Below are 17,115 nucleotides of genomic sequence, written 5' to 3' on the forward strand. Positions count from 1 at the left end.
AAGATAGAATGACCATACTTCTGCTTTTATATTCAGGCCAGTGTGGTAAGTTACATCGATATGTAAGACGCTGTCTATTTTTGGGGGGCTCCCATCCACAAAAAATGCTTTTCATTTAAAGAGGGTTTATCATGCTCATTTCCTGCTCTATATTTTTATTTGGAGACTCCAGTAGAGTACCTTCCCATGATTCACAGTCCAAAACAATCCTTATTAATCTTATGCTGGCCCTTTATGCAGACCCTCAGTTCATCCTCTGTCTGAAAACCCACTTAACTTTGATTGGCCAACTTGTGTCAGCCTGTCAGACTGACAAGTGGGTGACAGAACCTTTACATTTTGGGTTGTCATTTTGGCTTATCGGTTAGGTGTTAACGACGATACACGTGATATCTCACACCAGCCCCACCTGCGATGTTTGCAGTACAGGCGGTTTTGCGAGGTGAGTTTTCCAGACATGATACACTGGCAGATGTCTCTGACTTATCTGCCTCAACCCTGAAGAATAACACGCCTTGACATTAACATTTGTATCTTTTATTCTGTTTAAGCGGGTATTAGTGGCTACTCCCCTGTTTTGGTTATCTATGGTTTTGGGTTACTCCTGTTTTATAAAATTTTGGAACATTTTATCAGTACTGTCACCACGACATCCACGAGTTGGGTTACTTACATTACAGAAAGGGTGTGGAGACTCTAAATCAATAAAAAATCCTGTCACTAAATAAATAAATAAATAAATAATTACTGGTGTGCTGGTGTGGAGGTTCAGAAAGCAAACTGTAGATCTACCTGAGGCTGCTTTCACATTGAATCTGGGCATGTGTATTTGCAGTACCTCAGCTAGAGCAGCTGAGGTGAGCGAACAACCCCACCAAAACAAGTCGTAGATAAGCCACGCCCCCCTACAGGCACTGCAGGAGCAAAATGAGACTGCACTTAAGAGACCCGTCCTTAAGGTCTTTATGTTATGTACAGGGTTATTAATTCATTTTAGACCTAAACCAATCCAAATCTTAATCCTAACCGTTTCCAAATAAGATATGAATATAATTACATATTTGACCCTAATCAAACCATCCATAATCCTAATCTTAACCCATTTAAAGGAGAACGGTAGCCATAATCGGACCCTGAATTCATCCAGACTCAGACCTTTAGTAATAATGTCTTTAGGCAGAGAGCAATTAAAAAAGTAACTACCAACAGAAGATATAGCCAATCAGATAAGAGAAAGGGCCCCAGTCCATTGCAATATACAAAGGTGAAGGGATTATGTGATCCCACAGAACCAAACCATCCCTGAAAGCTCCTGCCTCCCAGTCCAGGAGTTGCCACAAGATTATAATAACATATGTGTGTAACTGTCGGGCCGCGCAAAAATATAACAGTTATGAATTGCTCGTACTTCAGAAGATGGAGAAGAAATAGATAACCCTCACTTGAACGCCTCAACCAAACACCTCACCCTAACACTTGCTCCTTACCTTAACCCCCACCCTAACTCCTAACCCTCACCCCCATTCTCACCCTGATGCCAACCCCCACCCTCAGCCTAATCCTAAACCAAACCCCCCGAACATAGCATAACATAGCCTAGATAGATAGATAGATAGATAGATAGATAGATAGATAGATAGATAGATAGATAGATAGATAGATAGGAAATTATTATGTTATAGTATAGTATAGTATAGTAGTGTTATAGTATACCTGTGAAGTGAGAGGCTGCTCAGTAATATCTGTGCACACAAACTGGAATGGTTGGTCTGTCTGTATGGATTACATACAGACATACATAGGGATTATTTTATTTGAAATATTGACCACGTATAATATGAACATCTGACATTGTAACAATACATCTGTGACGAAATCTGAGAAAATAAGGTAATGAATAATAGGCTGCCTTTAAGACTGGTTTATTTAAATGTTCTGTAGTTATTCATTTATAAACAAGCAAGCAACAAACATTTTATCCCTCATATTCCATTTTTGTTTTGCTATGGCCAAATGCTGAGCTTCAGAGGAGAGAACCAAAACTTATTACAGGTGCAGGAGCAAAAGAAGTTGATTTAAAAAAAAGAGAGAGAGAGAGAGAGAGAGAAAGAGAGAGATACACACAGTAGGGTTAAACAAGATGAGCAGAAGATGACCCCACCCCACCCCTCCCCCAACACACACACACACACACACACAAATGCACACACCAGTAACAGATAGAGCATTTTTGACTCGAAGCCCTTCATATAAATTTTAAAAAGAAGATGGGTCTTACCTGAGCAGACAGTCATTTCTTGAGACGGTAACTGTGGAAGATTATCATTCAGCTTTGCCGTTATGTTTCTTCTGCTCCTTGGCAGTGATCCAGACACTCCCACATCACAGAGTCTGTTTGAGATGCAAAACTGCTGAACAAATTTGTACCTGTAACCAAAAGGCTTGCACACAGGTGTGCTGAAGAACAGGAGTGTCAGTCATAATCTCCTGTGGGCAAAATGAGGAAACCTGAGCAGAGAGATTTGCAAAATTATTTTATCACACTTGCTAACATTTATGATGATATTTTATCAGACTTGTTGAAGGACTATACAGCATTTATGAATGATATTTTATCACACACACACACACACACACACACACACACACACACACAGTATGACAGTGTGAATGTGTGGATAGGTATGAGGCTGATGGGACAAAGTGAGTCAGACCTCCCAAACTGAAGGGAGGGAACATGTCCTCTGTGGGTCTGTGCAACCCCTCAGACAATTGCAAGAAATCTACCTCCCTTCCTTCAAACATTTCATGTCAGAGTTTTTGATCTGAGTTTGTATTTGAAAATTTGCCGGGGATCGTAGTGGGGGCAGCAGCCACAGCCACGTCCAGGTTCACCACCAACGCAGCGAGCACCAAGACTGGAGATGGGACAGATGGAGAGCACAGATTATGGTGATGTTACAAATGTGCAGAGGGTGTGGTGTGTGTGTGTGTGTATGTGGATGTGTGGATATGTAGATGTTGAAGATGAGTGAGGATTGGTCTGCTGTAGCCGATGTTTATGGTGTAATACACTGCCTGGCCAAAAAAAAAAAATCGCCACGTGGATTTAACTAAGCAAATAGGTAAGAGCCTCTTATTGGATAATTACTGCATGGGCGATTATCTTTCAGCTGGCAACAAGTTGTTTAACCCCAACTGATGCAATGAGTAGCTTCTCATGTCTTAAACAACCATGTCGAAAGACACATCCTGTGGTCGTGGAAAAGATGTTAGTCTGTTTGAGAAGGGTCAAATCATTGGCATGCATCAAACAGAGAAAACATCTAAGGAGATTGCAGATTCTACTAAAATTGAGTTTAGAACTGTCCAACGCATTAATATCATCAATATTGTCATGTGGTCTGATGAGTCCAGATTTACCCTGTTACAGAGTGATGGGCGCATCAGGGTAAGAAGAGAGGCAGATGAAGTGATGCACCCATCATGCCTAGTGCCTACTGTACAAGCCTGTGGAGGCAGTGTTATGATCTGGGGTTGCTGCAGTTGGTCAGGTCTAGGTTCAGCAACATTATGTGCCCAAAGAATGAGGTCAGCTGACTAACTGAATATACTGAATGACCAGGTGATTCCATCAATGGATTTTTTTCTTCCCTGATGGCATGGGCATATTCCAAGATGACAATGCCAGGATTCATCGGGATCAAATTGTGAAAGAGTGCTTCAGGGAGCATGAGACATCATTTTCCCACATGGATTGGCCACCACAGAGTCCAGACCTTAACCCCATTGAGAATCTTTGGGATGTGCTGGAGAAGGCTTTGTGCAGTGGTCCGACTCTCCCATCATCAATACAAGATCTTGGTGAAAAATTAATGCGACACTGGACAGAAATAAATCTTGTGACTTTGCAGAAGCATATCAAAACAATGCCACAGCGAATGCGTGCCATAATCAAAGCTAAAGGCTGTCCAACGAAATATTGGAGTGTGTGACCTTTTTTTTGGTGGTGACTTTTTTTTTTGGCCAGGCAGTGTATTTTACAAGGCATTGTATCAGTAGAAAGACAAAACAAATAAGGAAATCAGTAACCAAATAAATTGAAACAGCACGATAGAGAAATGATGTTACAAACGCATTCTGTCTAAACTAGTCTAAACTCGAAATAAGACAACCACATGAATGATTTACAACAAATTCTCCTCATTTGTTTACTCAAATAGTGCAAATAGTGTAACTGTGTGATGATAGTCAATTAAGAGGTGAACATAATTAAATTCCAACCACAGCCATTGAAGGAAATGCATGTGGCATTATGGTAATATAGTCTGGGCTAAGTTGTGGCAGGTTGTGCAGCAGAGGCAGATGAGGTGGGTGGTTCTTCAGTCTGTGAGGAAGGAGCTGTGGATTGGGTTGGGCTTCACGTTGCTTCACCTGCAAGAAACATCAAATAGGCATGAATATCACCTGATCACTTTGATTTAAAATACTACTGAAAACGAATCTGTGGCTGTTATTTATTGTTATAATGCGTCTTATGATTACCATTATGTTCTATTGAATATTTAGATTATGATGTACTTTTACCCTCTCCCCTGCACTGCATTCACATATTATCTACTGATAAACTGATAATGGTCCACCATCACTTTTTGAAAAAGGGAGGATAGGGGGCGAAGTAAAAATTGTCCAGTCTGGACTGTTATACTGATGTGAGGTAAAAAAAAAAAAAAAATTAATAAATTAATAATAATAACAAAAACAAACAAACAAACAAACAAAAAAACAGAAAAAAAACTTATATGAATGTTAATTCAAAGTTCAACAACAACAACAAGTTCCCAAGCTGGTTTAGATACATCACAGTGATTCCCAGTACATACAATAATAAAAACAGAGTACAGACAACAATAACTGGCTTGGTTCTAATGTGAATGGTATTCGTGAGTTTAGCAGAGTTATTGCATTTGTTATGAAAGATAAGCTCTAGGTGACAGCTGGACAACGTATGTCCAGGACCAGTTCTGCAAGGAACTTCCATTATGGATTATATATCATGTATGAAGCCTTTGTCACTCTTCTCTTACTGTCTGGGAACAGACACTAAATCCTTCTGTCTGCTAATGAATGTATAATATTTGCACTTGAGTGCCTTCACCATGAGTAAATATTTATGTTGACAAAACAGTCATGACATTTCCAGCTAATAACTGGCTGTCAGTCTCTGTCAATATGTACATGTGCCTCCACCCATTTGAGCCCTATTTTATATGAAACAATGATGGCTGTTTCTTACCATCTTGATATCTCAGGCAAGATGCCCTCTACCAGCCTCATCAAGGGTATGGGTTTGGTTTCAGTGGGTACATTTATAAAACATTTTTTAAGCCATACACACAACCAGTATGTGTGTGGTTACATCCAGTCCAGGCGCTGTTTACAACCAGATGGAGTGACAGCGGGGATGGCCAATCACACATTAGCAAGAAACGGCAGAGCCAATCGAAGAGCTTGTGGGCGGTCTCAAGGGAAACAGGCTTCAGCTTGAGCCGTTTCCGCTGGGTCCTAGTGCTTGACCTGTCTCCATTTACAGTTTTTTTCAATCGCTTTACCTCCTCCGTCAACTCAGAAACGCTGGTATCAAAACAGTTAATCCATAGGCCTAATGAGAGGCGCACTTCCCAAAATAACACATTTTGTTTGCAAAAGGCTCTTACCATGACAAAACATTTCAAACATGCAGCAAAAGCACATTTTGTCACCGCCCAATACAACTTGCAGTCAAGCGACATAATCCAGCCACTCACTCACTTCATACTCAACACCAAAATGCAACACACCCTTTTTAGTCTGAGCAGGTTCAACCTTACTTTTTTCCTGTGTATTGCAGTCATATTTTTGACAATTTACATAGTTACATATTGTAAAGCAAGTAGCAAAATCCAGTATTTCCCTCAAACAACTCAACTTCTGCCCAAATGAGTAGATTCCTTCAGTCAGCTCTACTGTACTGTAACACAGCTGACAGCAGAATACAAAATACAGCTGTCAGTCTGAACAAGGTTCTCCTGTGAGCTACACATTCAAATGTGAACTTACAGTAAAGAACTGCATCCAAACTCAGAGAGACTTTGAAGTGAAATTGTACTGTATTGATGGCAAAAACTGAAATACGGTAAGTCACATACAGTACCTTTACACAGTACATACCTTTGAGTTACACTCAAAGGAGTTGAAAAAAAAAATACAGAATACAATTTATAGCCCCCTTTTTTTTAGGTGCATACTGATTGATTGGTGAATGGTGATTTGTGGAAAGGGTAGTGATGCAGGTACACTGGTGATTTCACAGTGATGCAGCTCATTTCTATCAGCTGTGAGCAGATGTTTTGCTTTTGACTACCACAGTGAAGTCAATGGAGTCAGGGCCATGTAAATGACACATGTGAGAAGTGTTGTGCAAAAGAGCGTGAAAAATGTGTGAATCCAATGAAAAGGTATGAACACATTTGCAAAAGAAAACTTCTGCTGTGGTTTGAGACGACAAAGTGGATCCCAGTTTCATTAGACTGGACAAAGCGAATGAAAAAAACTGTAATATAGCGTAACATTGTTTTTGGACGGTAAAAACTGCAGGGGACCAAAACTACCTTTTGAAAAAGTGGAGGGGACATGTCCCCCCCCCCAAATTACATCTGTGTGTGTATATAAATGGAGTAATCAAGACATGATTGAGACATGATTCAGACTTTCAACTTTAATTTAAGGGGTTGAACAAAAATATGGAATTAACTTCTTAGGAATTATAGTTTTATACCTTTTCATGAACAAAATATAACAAGCAGTACCCTCCATGGAAGAGACGATTAGAGGCCAACAGGGAGGCAACACAGAGAGAAGTTAGCCAGCTAGCAGAGCTCCAGAAAGGAAACAAGGTGAACAAAGGGGCACCTAGGAAATACAACAAGCTCTCCATACTTGAGGCACTTCAAACTGCCAAACAGAGACTAGCAGCTCTGGCCGCCCGGCTACACCAAAGAGGTCGAGGCCAGGAGAATAAACAAGATGTTCTCCACGGACCCAGCCAAGGTGTACTCTCAGTGGCAGGGAAATAACAACCGGTCAGACCAACCAAGAGCTGAGATGGAAAAATACAGGAGGAACATATAGGAAAGAGAGGCATCATACAACACCGATGCCCAATGGCTAGTGGACCTGAGAACTGACTACAGCAACCTCCCAGAACAAGAACCGGTAACCATTTCAATGGCAGACATCCAAGAAAGAGTGTCAAAGATGAAGAGCTGGACAGCACCGGGGCCTGATATGATCCACACATACTGGCTGAAGAAGCTAACTGCACTCCATGAACGCCTAGCAGGACAAATGAACCAGCTGCTGAGGGATGGGACCCACCCAGAGTGGTTAACCCAGAGCAGGACAGTCCTAATCCTGAAGGACCCCCAGAAAGGACCCATCCCATCCAACTACCGGCCGATAACCTGCCTCTGCACAACATGGAAACTCCTATCAGGTATCATTGCGGCTAAGATGAGTAGGCATGTGGCTCAATACATGAGTGGGGCTCGGAAAGGAGTTGGCAGTAACACCAGAGGAGCCAAGGACCAGCTACTGGTCAACAGAGCAGTCGCTCGAGACTGTAAGAACAGACGGACTAGCCTGTGCACTGCCTGGATTGACTACAAGAAAGTCTATGACTCGATGCCACACACATGGATACTGGAATGTCTGGAACTATATAAGATCAACAGGAACCTAAGGGCCTTCATTCAGAACTCGATGCGAATGTGGAAGACAACCCTAGAGGCCAACTCAAAGCAGAATGCCCAAGTCAACATCAGGTGCTGCATATGCGCCAATGCAAGGAGGTGCGCTGTCACCACTGTTCTGCATAGGCCTGAACCCCCTCAGCCAGATCATCACAAAGAGTGGCTACGGATACCAATTCCGAAGTGGGGTAACGATCAGCCACCTGCTCTACATGGATGACATCAAGCTGTTTGCCAGGAATGAGTGGGAAATTGACTCACTGATCCACACCACCAGGATCTACAGCAACGACATAGGGATGTCATTCAGATTGGATAAGTGCGGCCGGATGGTCTCAAAGAGAGGCAAGATAATCAGAACTGAAGGGAGACTTACCAGAGGGCAAGATAGGAGATATCCAGGACAGCTACAAATACCTTGGTATCCCACAGGCTAATGGAAACCATGACGAGGCCACAAGGAAGTCAGCCACAGCTAAATAGCTCCAGAGAGTAAGGCCAGTCCTGAAAAGCCAGCTGAATGGTAAGAACAAGGTCCAAGCCATCAATCTGCCAGTCATCAGATACCCCACCGGGCTCATAAGCTGGCCAAAGGAGGAGATAGAAACCACAGATATTAAGACAAGAAAGCTCCTCACCATGCACGGGGGGTTGCACCCCAAGTCCAGTACCCTGAGGCTGTAAGCAGAAAGAGGGAGGCTGAGTACTAGTGAGCATCAGGGCCACGGTCCAGGATAAAACATCGAAAATCCAGGAATACATCAAGAAAATGGCCCCAAAGGATGAGCTGCTAAGTGAATGCCTCAGGCAGCAGGACCCTGATGAGAATGCAGAGGAAGAGGAGCAGACAACTTGGAGGGACAAGCCCCTACATGGCATGTACCACCGTCAAGTTGAAGAAGTGGCTGATATCAAGAAAACCTACCAGTGGCTGGAAAACGCTGGACTGACAGACAGCACAGAGGCACTAATCATGGCAGCACAAGACCAGGCCCTATGCACAAGAGCCATAGAGGACAGGGTCTACCAGAGTAGATTAGACCCAAGGTGTAAGCTGTGCAAAGATGCCCCTGAGACAATCCAGCACATAGTAGCAGGGTGTAAGATGCTAGCTGGATCAGTGTATATGGAGAGGCGCAACCAAGTGGCTGGGATAGTATACAGTAACATCATACACCCAGTATGGGATAGAGGTACCCAAATCCCAATGGGCCACACCACAGAAGGTGGTAGAGAACAACAGGGCCAAGATCTTGTGGGACTTCAGCTTCCAGACTGACAAACAGCTCCTGGCTAACCAACCGGACATAGTGGTGGTGGATAAACAGCAGAAGAGGGTGGTGGTAATAGATGCCAACATCAGAAAGAAGGAACACAAAAAAGTTGAGAAGTACCAAGGGCTGAAAGAGCAGCTAGAATGGATGTGGAAGGTGAAGACTAGCGTGGTGCCCGTGGTAATAGGAGCACTCGGGGCAGTGACCCCCAAACTGGGAGAGCGGCTCCAGCAGATTCCAGGAACAACATCTGAAGCCTCAGTTTAGAAGAGCGCAGTCCTAGGAACAGGTAAGATACTGTGCAGAATCCTCACAGGCCTCTGGTAGAGGACCTGAGCTTGAGGATAACACAGTTACCACCCCATGATATATAGATATATATCTATATCTATATCTATCTATCTATCTATCTATCTATCTATCTACCTATAGATAGATAGATAGATAGATAGATACACTATATTGCCAAAAGTATTCGCTCATCTATCCAAATTCCAGTGTTCCAATCACTTCCATGACCACAGGTGTATAAAATCAAGCACCTAGGCATGCAGACTACTTCTACAAACATTTGTGAAAGAATGGGTCGCTCTCAGGAGCTCAGTGAATTCCAGCATGGTGCTGTAATAGTAATGTAATAGGATGCCACCTGTGCAGTAAGTCCAGTTATGAAACTTCCTCGCTACTAAATATTCCACAATCAACTGTTAGTGGTACTATAACAAAGTAGAAGCGATTGGGAACGACAGCAACTCAGCCACGGAGTGGTAGGCCACATAAAATCACAGAGCGGGGTCAGCGGATGCTGAGACGCATAGTGCGCAGAGGACGCCAACTTTCTGCAGAGTCAATAGCTTGAGACCTTTAAACTTCATGTGATCTTCAGATTAGCTCAAGAGCAGTGCGTAGAGAGCTTCATGGAATGGGTTTCAATGGCCGAGCAGCTGCATCCAAGCCTTACATCACCAAGCACAATGCAAAGCATCGGATGCAGCGGTGTAAAGCACACCGCCACTGGACTCTAGAGCAGTGGACACGTGTTCTCTGCAGTGACGAGTCACGCTTCTCTGTCTGGCAATCTGATGGACGAGTCTGGGTTTGGTGGTTGCCAAGAGAACGGTACATTTCAGACTGCATTGTGCCAAGTGTAAAGTTTGGTGGAGGGGGGATTATAGTGTGGGGTTGTTTTTCGGACGTTGGGCTCGGCCCCTTAGTTCCAGTGAAAGGAACTCTTAATGCTTCAGCATACAAAGACATTTTGGACAATTTCATGCTCTCAACTTTGTGGGAACAGTTTGGAGATGGCCCTTCCTCTTCCAACATGACTGTCCACCAGTGCACAAAGCAAGGTCCATAAAGACATGGATAAGCGAGTTTGTTGTGGAAGAACTTGACTGGCCTGCACAGAGTCCTGACCTCAACCCGAGAGAACACCTTTGGGATGAATTAGAGTGGAGACTGCGAGCCAGGCCTTCTTGTCCAACATCAGTGTTTGACCTCACAAATGCACTTCTGGAAGAATGGTCAAAAATTCCCATAAACACTCTCCTCAACCTTGTGGAAAGCCTTCCTAGAAGAGTTGAAGCTGTTCTAGCTGCAAAGGATGGGCCCACATCATATTAAATCCTATGGTTTAAGAATGGGATGTCACTCATGTTCATATGTGTGTGAAGGCAGCCGAGCGAATACTTTTGGCAATATAGTGTAGATAGAGATAGAGATATATAGAGATATATACACACACACTCACACATCTCACACACATCTCACACATATAAAACTTAAAAACTTTAAAAAAGCATTGCTGTTGAGGTGAATAAAGGCTGTTATTGTCAGCTGCTGAAAAATTTAGGTTTCTGCTGAATTCAAATTCAAAATTCAAATTATTAAGTTCTTCATAGTTGTTTCATTGAACATTTGGTATTTTTATGATTAGCACTGTATATATTTTGTTTATCACAGCAAGCATGTTGCTGATTGCTGTAGCCTTCTTTCCAAAAATGAGTACAATTTTGCTAACAACAATCACTATGTGAAATAACTGAATGAAGGCTCTGTGGAGTGCAGACTTTATTTTTTGCATTTCTTACCATTTCTATTCACATTTTCCATAACGATTTCAGATTACATACTGACAGCATTGCATTCTGGTCTGTTGTGGCTCCTGTCTCTTGAGAAATTGGTATTTCTACCTCTTTCACTTTATGATTGTTGACTAGTTATGCAAAATTACTATGAATAAACCTTTTTATGACTCAAATGGATGCATAAAATGCACTTTTAAAGTGTTTTAATGTGGATTTTCCCCAAAATCAGTGCTACCAAAAACAAACTGAAGCATGAGCAAACAGGCTAAATTAATTTATGCTCAAGTGTGAATTTATTTAGAGTCCTTCATAAGACAAAACACAAAACAAAACAAATACCACTGCCTGACCTGAACCCTCATAGTGGGCAAGTAAACATCGATGCCATAAAAGAGGAAAAAAAGAAGAGGAATTGGGAAGGATCACAGAGAGAGCCAGCCAGGACTGAAATGAGCACTGAGTGGGCATTTTATTAGCTCAGCTCAGCTCCAACTGATCTGGTCAAAGACCCACATGTGTTTGTGGAGTCACTGAAAACCCCTCCTCCCAGCTGAAATCACAAAGATGCAGTCTTAAATAAACACTACAAAAGACTTTTTGATTGATGCTTCTATCCGACGAAGCTCACAGTAACATGCAGACATATTAGAAAGGCAGGGTTATGTGAAAAAACTCCATCAGGATCAAACCCTGTCTGTTTAATCCAATAAATTAAGTTTACTGGAGCAACTTTTAGTGTGACATCTTCTTTTAAATTTATGCAATTATGCAAGTCATCTGACCATCTGTATAATCTTTAAAATATAGTAGTGCCGCTTTTTAAATCGACTAACATTGCACTTAACTAGAATAATATAAAAGTTAATATAACAGCAAACTAAATGCATTGTCATAACATCTTTGGTAGAGAAGACAATGTATGGAAAAAAAGGTCAGCCTTGGAGAAGTATGTGACAAAAGACACTGGACACGTACTGTAAATGGACAAAATCTATGACTATTAGTCAAAAAGCAAAATAGGCATATTAATAAGTCACTTTACAGTATAAGGGCACTCACTGTATTTCCTTCATCTAAACTGCATATATTTTTTTTTTGGTTGTTCTTGTCTTGAACCCCACAAAACCAAGTCAGTGCACAAGGTGAGTGAAAATTAGCTTAGACGTTTGTGCATTCAGTTTTGATTTGACAGTATGACACAGGATCATACAGTACATTATCTTTTGTGTTTGTTAAGCTTGTCCTTGTGTAATTGATTTGATGAATAGCTTAAATACATGTTAGAGAGCAACTGTATAAGGGCACTTAGTAGCTGTATAAGGGCACTTAGTAGCTCAGCTGGTGGAGCAGATACAACATTTCCAGGCTCAGTCCTCACTGCAGCCGCCTGGGTTTGAATCTGGTCCCATGTCTGTGCCCATATATTATATCCTGAAACAGGGTATGTTTGTTTGTGTCCGTCACACTCTGCTGGACATATTTTCATTTTTTCCTCAGGTGTTGACAAAGTAAATAAAACAGCCATTGTCTGTGTCACTAAGCTGACGTAACTGAGGTTAAAAATGTTCCCAGAAAAATGCTTGGCCAAAGAGTTTTTTTTTTTTTTGTTGTTGTTGTTGTGATCACCTTACCGAGGTGTGGTACTGATGTTATCTGTCCGAGACTGCTTGTCCTCTGCAGACATGTTCACCCTCATTTTGATCAGATACTGGCAGGGTGGGGATTCCTGCTTTTTATTTCAGCAGTGGATCATGAGAATCCTTTCTAAGGCTTGAATCCTCCTTGACACTTTTGAGGTCTGAAAAAACTGATGTAGCTCTGAAATCATTAGCCTATTAATTTCAGTAGATGATTGAACATTAATTGATTATCTTTTTCATAATCAGTTCATCATTTTACTAATTTATATAAGTAAGAAAAAGCCAAACATTTGCTGATTCCAGTTTCACTAAGATAACTACAATGCAAAGAATTTCTTACTTTTCTCTGTTTATATCCTTATAAAATAAACAGCACTGTGCAGCTCTGGATATTACTACCAGAGTGTGTGGTGAGCACTAGGGGGTGCCAAAGCTCACCAGTTCAGCAACTCCTCTGCCATCAGCCAGTGTCTGAGAGACCAGGTGATTTACCTGTACAGCCACTCCACCAGCAGACAGTGGTTTGAACACCTCAATGCCAACCAAGTTAAGTGCTCAGTCACTGGTGGTGAAAATAACTTTTTTTTTTTGAGTGTCTTGGATGAGTGATCGATCTGTGTGTGTGTGTGTGTGTGTGTGTGTGTGTGTGTGTGTGTGTGTGTGTGTGTGTGTGTGTGTGTGTGTGTGTGTGTGTGTGTGTGGTACCAGGAACTTATGAGGTATTTTGCAGGAGATGCAGGACATAAACTGTCAATAATTGAGAGGCAACACTGTAGATGAAAATATATTATGAGGAATTTTACTACAATGCAGGTAAACTTACTTTAAAAGTTAAGACACAATCTCCAGTTGCATTGCAGCTCATACACACATCCATCAAAACAGTAGTCGGGTCAAAATGAATTGTATATAATAAGAGGCCTGCACATTAAAAGTTGATCCAGTCACCTTTAATTAGTCGATCAAACATTCATTCATTCATCGTTCATTCTCCAAGCTGCTTATCCTGATTAGGGTCACAGGGTGCTGGAGCCTCTCCAAAAGCACAATGGGAAGAGAGGGTGAGGAAACATCCTGGACAGGTCACCAGTCCATCACAGGGCAGACACACAGACAGACACGTTCACACCGATGGACTTACATGTCTTTGGACTGTGGGAGGAAACGGAGCTCCAGGTGGAAACCCACACAGACACAGGGAGTAAGAACATGCAAACTCCACACAGAAAGGTCTTCCTGGATCAACCAGACAGTGTTTACATCCTGATGGAGCTTCTTCAGATAATGTGCAAACATTCTGAAAATGTGGTTTTAACACAAATTCAGTCAGGAAGACTACTTGTATCACTCAGCCTCTCCCTCACATTGCATTCCACTTTAGGCTGCAGTGCTAATTTTAGACTGCATGGTGTATTTAAACACTTGTAAATTTTAAACTAGAAATAAGACGATTTACAACAGATTCTCCTCATTTGTTTATTCAAATGCTGAAAATATCAACATCTTGCAATTGTAATCAATTAAGAGGTGAACATAATAAAATTCCAACCACAGCCATTGGAGGAAATGCATGTGGCATTATGGTAATATAGTCTGGGCTAAGTTGTTGCAGGCTGTGCAGCAGAGACAGATGAGGTGGGTGTGTCTTCTGTCTGTGAGGAAGGAGCTGTGCTGAGCTGAAGTTGGTGAGTGTTGATGGGAGGGCACCGCACCTGATTTTTACCAGGACATGAGATGAAAAATATTGAATTTATTAGACTAAATTTATTAGATTTTATCTCTGTCTCAAACACTTCCACTATAGATAATGTACCATGCATGCAGCTTTTGTCCCTCTCTTTAGCGTGGGAACTCACACTAAAATCCTTTTTACTTCTATCTGCCAATGATAAAAAGTCCGGCTTGCCAACATTTGTCAGCTGACCTGAGTGAGATGTTCTTAACATGGGCTGAACTTGTGCTTCAATGTCTTCACCATGAGTCATTTTTTAGGTCACAACAAAGCAATTATGATATTCAAAACTAATTATTGGTTGTCACTGTCTGACAGTGTGAAATATATGCCTCTTTCAGGTTGAGCCCAATTTGATATGCAACACCCAGGGCTGTCTCTAACCGTCTTGATGCCCTGGGCACGACACCTTCTACCACCTTCATAAAAGGTATAGCTTTGGTTTCAGTAGAGACATTTATTAAACTTTTTTTCAACCATACACACAACCAGTAAGTGTGGTTTGTTATGGTTTGCACCTACAGGAGCTTATATGACATCCCATTCTAAATCCATGAGCATTAATAGGTTTAAGGTTCAGAAATGCCTAAGAAAATGTAGCTTCTGCATCTGCAGAAGCTACATTTCACTACTTAAAAGCTATTTGATTTGGGAAACAGCGACGTTACGACCACACTACTGAGAAATGTAGTTAAACTAGTAACGTCGCTACTTGTAATGCAGCTACTGCCCAACACTGGTGCTATCTGGGTTGCTTGTCCTTGAGAAGGTAAAAAGAAAAATTGCCAGTGGGATGAAATAATCGCACTTATTTAAATGCAATTTCTCTTGTTTCAGGATTTTTTCTGTAAACATATATAAAAATGTTGAAACAAGGCAGAATAAGGTAGATCAGACCACTAGGATCAAGAAAATGACATTTCAGGAAACAAATTGATAAGCAGTGGAAACAAATGGGATTATCTCCCACTGGAAGATTTTTTCACCTCCTTAAGATTTTTAACACTCATAATGACTTTTGAAGGTGGATTTTTGCTGTGTAGACAACAACATAGGGTTTGGATTTCAAAAAGAAAAAAATGCAGCTCAGTGCAGGTTTTTTTCGGTTCTCACTGATTACAAAACATCACGTCTGTGTCTCATTTGGTGATAAAAAAAAAAAAAAAAAATCTAAATTTGGGTAATCAAATGTTATCAAACTCTGGTACTGGATGATTTACCTGGTAGAACTCTGCTGAAAACCAAACAACTTACATCACACAGAGTCCACTTGGAGAGCCGAAGGGTAAGTGGCCGTGGGAGGAGTGGAAGTGAAAAATTGAAGGCACCTGTCCTTGTTCACTTTCATCCCAAACTATCATGGATCAGCCGTAAGTAGTTGGATTAGTGCTGTACTGCCTCTTTCAAGCAATAATGTTGCTTGATAATTTCAATAAGCTTGAAATGATCCCCTTATTATCCTGGCTGGCTTATGGGGCGTCCTACAGCGTGGTTCCTCGTGCTTTTGCTGTCCCTAAAATTAGCATCTTTCATGCTGTTCACAAAGTGGTTGACAAAATAGTGAGCATAAACAGGCACTGCATCCATCTCCCAAAGTCCTGTATACACAAACCATCTCTACCCTCCAGTGGGTTACTTCATCATAGGGGATGAGGGGTATCCATGCATCGAACAGCAAACATCCATCTTAACACCAGTCACTGCAGGGTTAGGTCCAGGACTCCCATCACTCCAAAGCTCGCTCCATCATCGAGAGATCCTTTGAGATGACGAAAACAAGGTGGTGCTGTAAGCCTCTTGAGGCTGACCGTAAACTTGTGCCTACCACCATTACCTCCTGCACAGCGCTGCACAACATCTGTTTAGGAGTCAGGGACATTGAAGAGCCCACACAGGAGGCTTTAAAGGACAACATGGACCAAGCCCCTCTTGCTGTTGAAGTCAGCGGTGCAGCAATGAGGGAAAGGCTGGCAGGCTGCATCAAAGTGAGTGAGTCAAAAAGAAGGTATTGGTCTGTGTGAGGACCAATACCTTCTTTTTGACTCACACCATCCACTGGAGCACAAACTGCGAGTTATCTGAACTTTGCAACGCAGGGCAGATAACATACCAACCTCCACTCGGGCCCAAGCTGAAGAACACAAACATCTAAGGGGAGCCCTGAAAACTTGTGGCTATCTGAGTTGGACTTTTGGCAAAACACACTCCAGAAAGAATACTAACACTCAGGATGCTGAGAAAATGAAAGACAAATGCAAAAACATTGTGATTCCATATGTGTCTGGGGTTCCAGAGAAACTCAGGAGCATCTTTAACAAACATCAAATCCCTGCATGTTTCAAACCCGGTAACACTCTCAGGCAGAAACTGGTTGACCCAAAAGACAGGACACCACACCACCACATTTTTTTTTTTTTTCTTGCATCACGCTCACCTCATCTGGCTTTGCTGCACAGCCTGCAACAAGTTAGCACAGACTATACTGAGAACTGAAACAAATGGTGAAATATACATGAATAAAAGTAAGTAAAGACTTCAACTCGACAACTCGATCCAAGTGGATCAGCCTGTAATGCTTTTAGAGAGTGGAGT

The 17,115-nt window shown here is 41.8% G+C and overlaps 1 protein-coding gene across 1 annotated transcript in view; it reads left to right on the plus strand.

The window, feature by feature from the left end:
• Positions 1–7,296: 7,296 nt before the first annotated feature.
• The window catches only part of LOC115355604 (uncharacterized), a 31,861-nt gene continuing 22,042 nt past the window's right edge, over positions 7,297–17,115 (plus strand). Inside the window, exons 1-4 of the mRNA XM_030046461.1 lie at positions 7,297–7,862; positions 7,933–8,122; positions 8,545–8,880; positions 9,014–9,244. Coding sequence (XP_029902321.1) covers positions 7,297–7,862; positions 7,933–8,122; positions 8,545–8,880; positions 9,014–9,244 — 1,323 coding nt within the window. The remainder of the gene's footprint in view (positions 7,863–7,932; positions 8,123–8,544; positions 8,881–9,013; positions 9,245–17,115) is intronic.

Source organism: Myripristis murdjan, chromosome 23, assembly GCF_902150065.1.
Source record: "Myripristis murdjan chromosome 23, fMyrMur1.1, whole genome shotgun sequence".
NCBI classification, from domain to species: domain Eukaryota; kingdom Metazoa; phylum Chordata; class Actinopteri; order Holocentriformes; family Holocentridae; genus Myripristis; species Myripristis murdjan.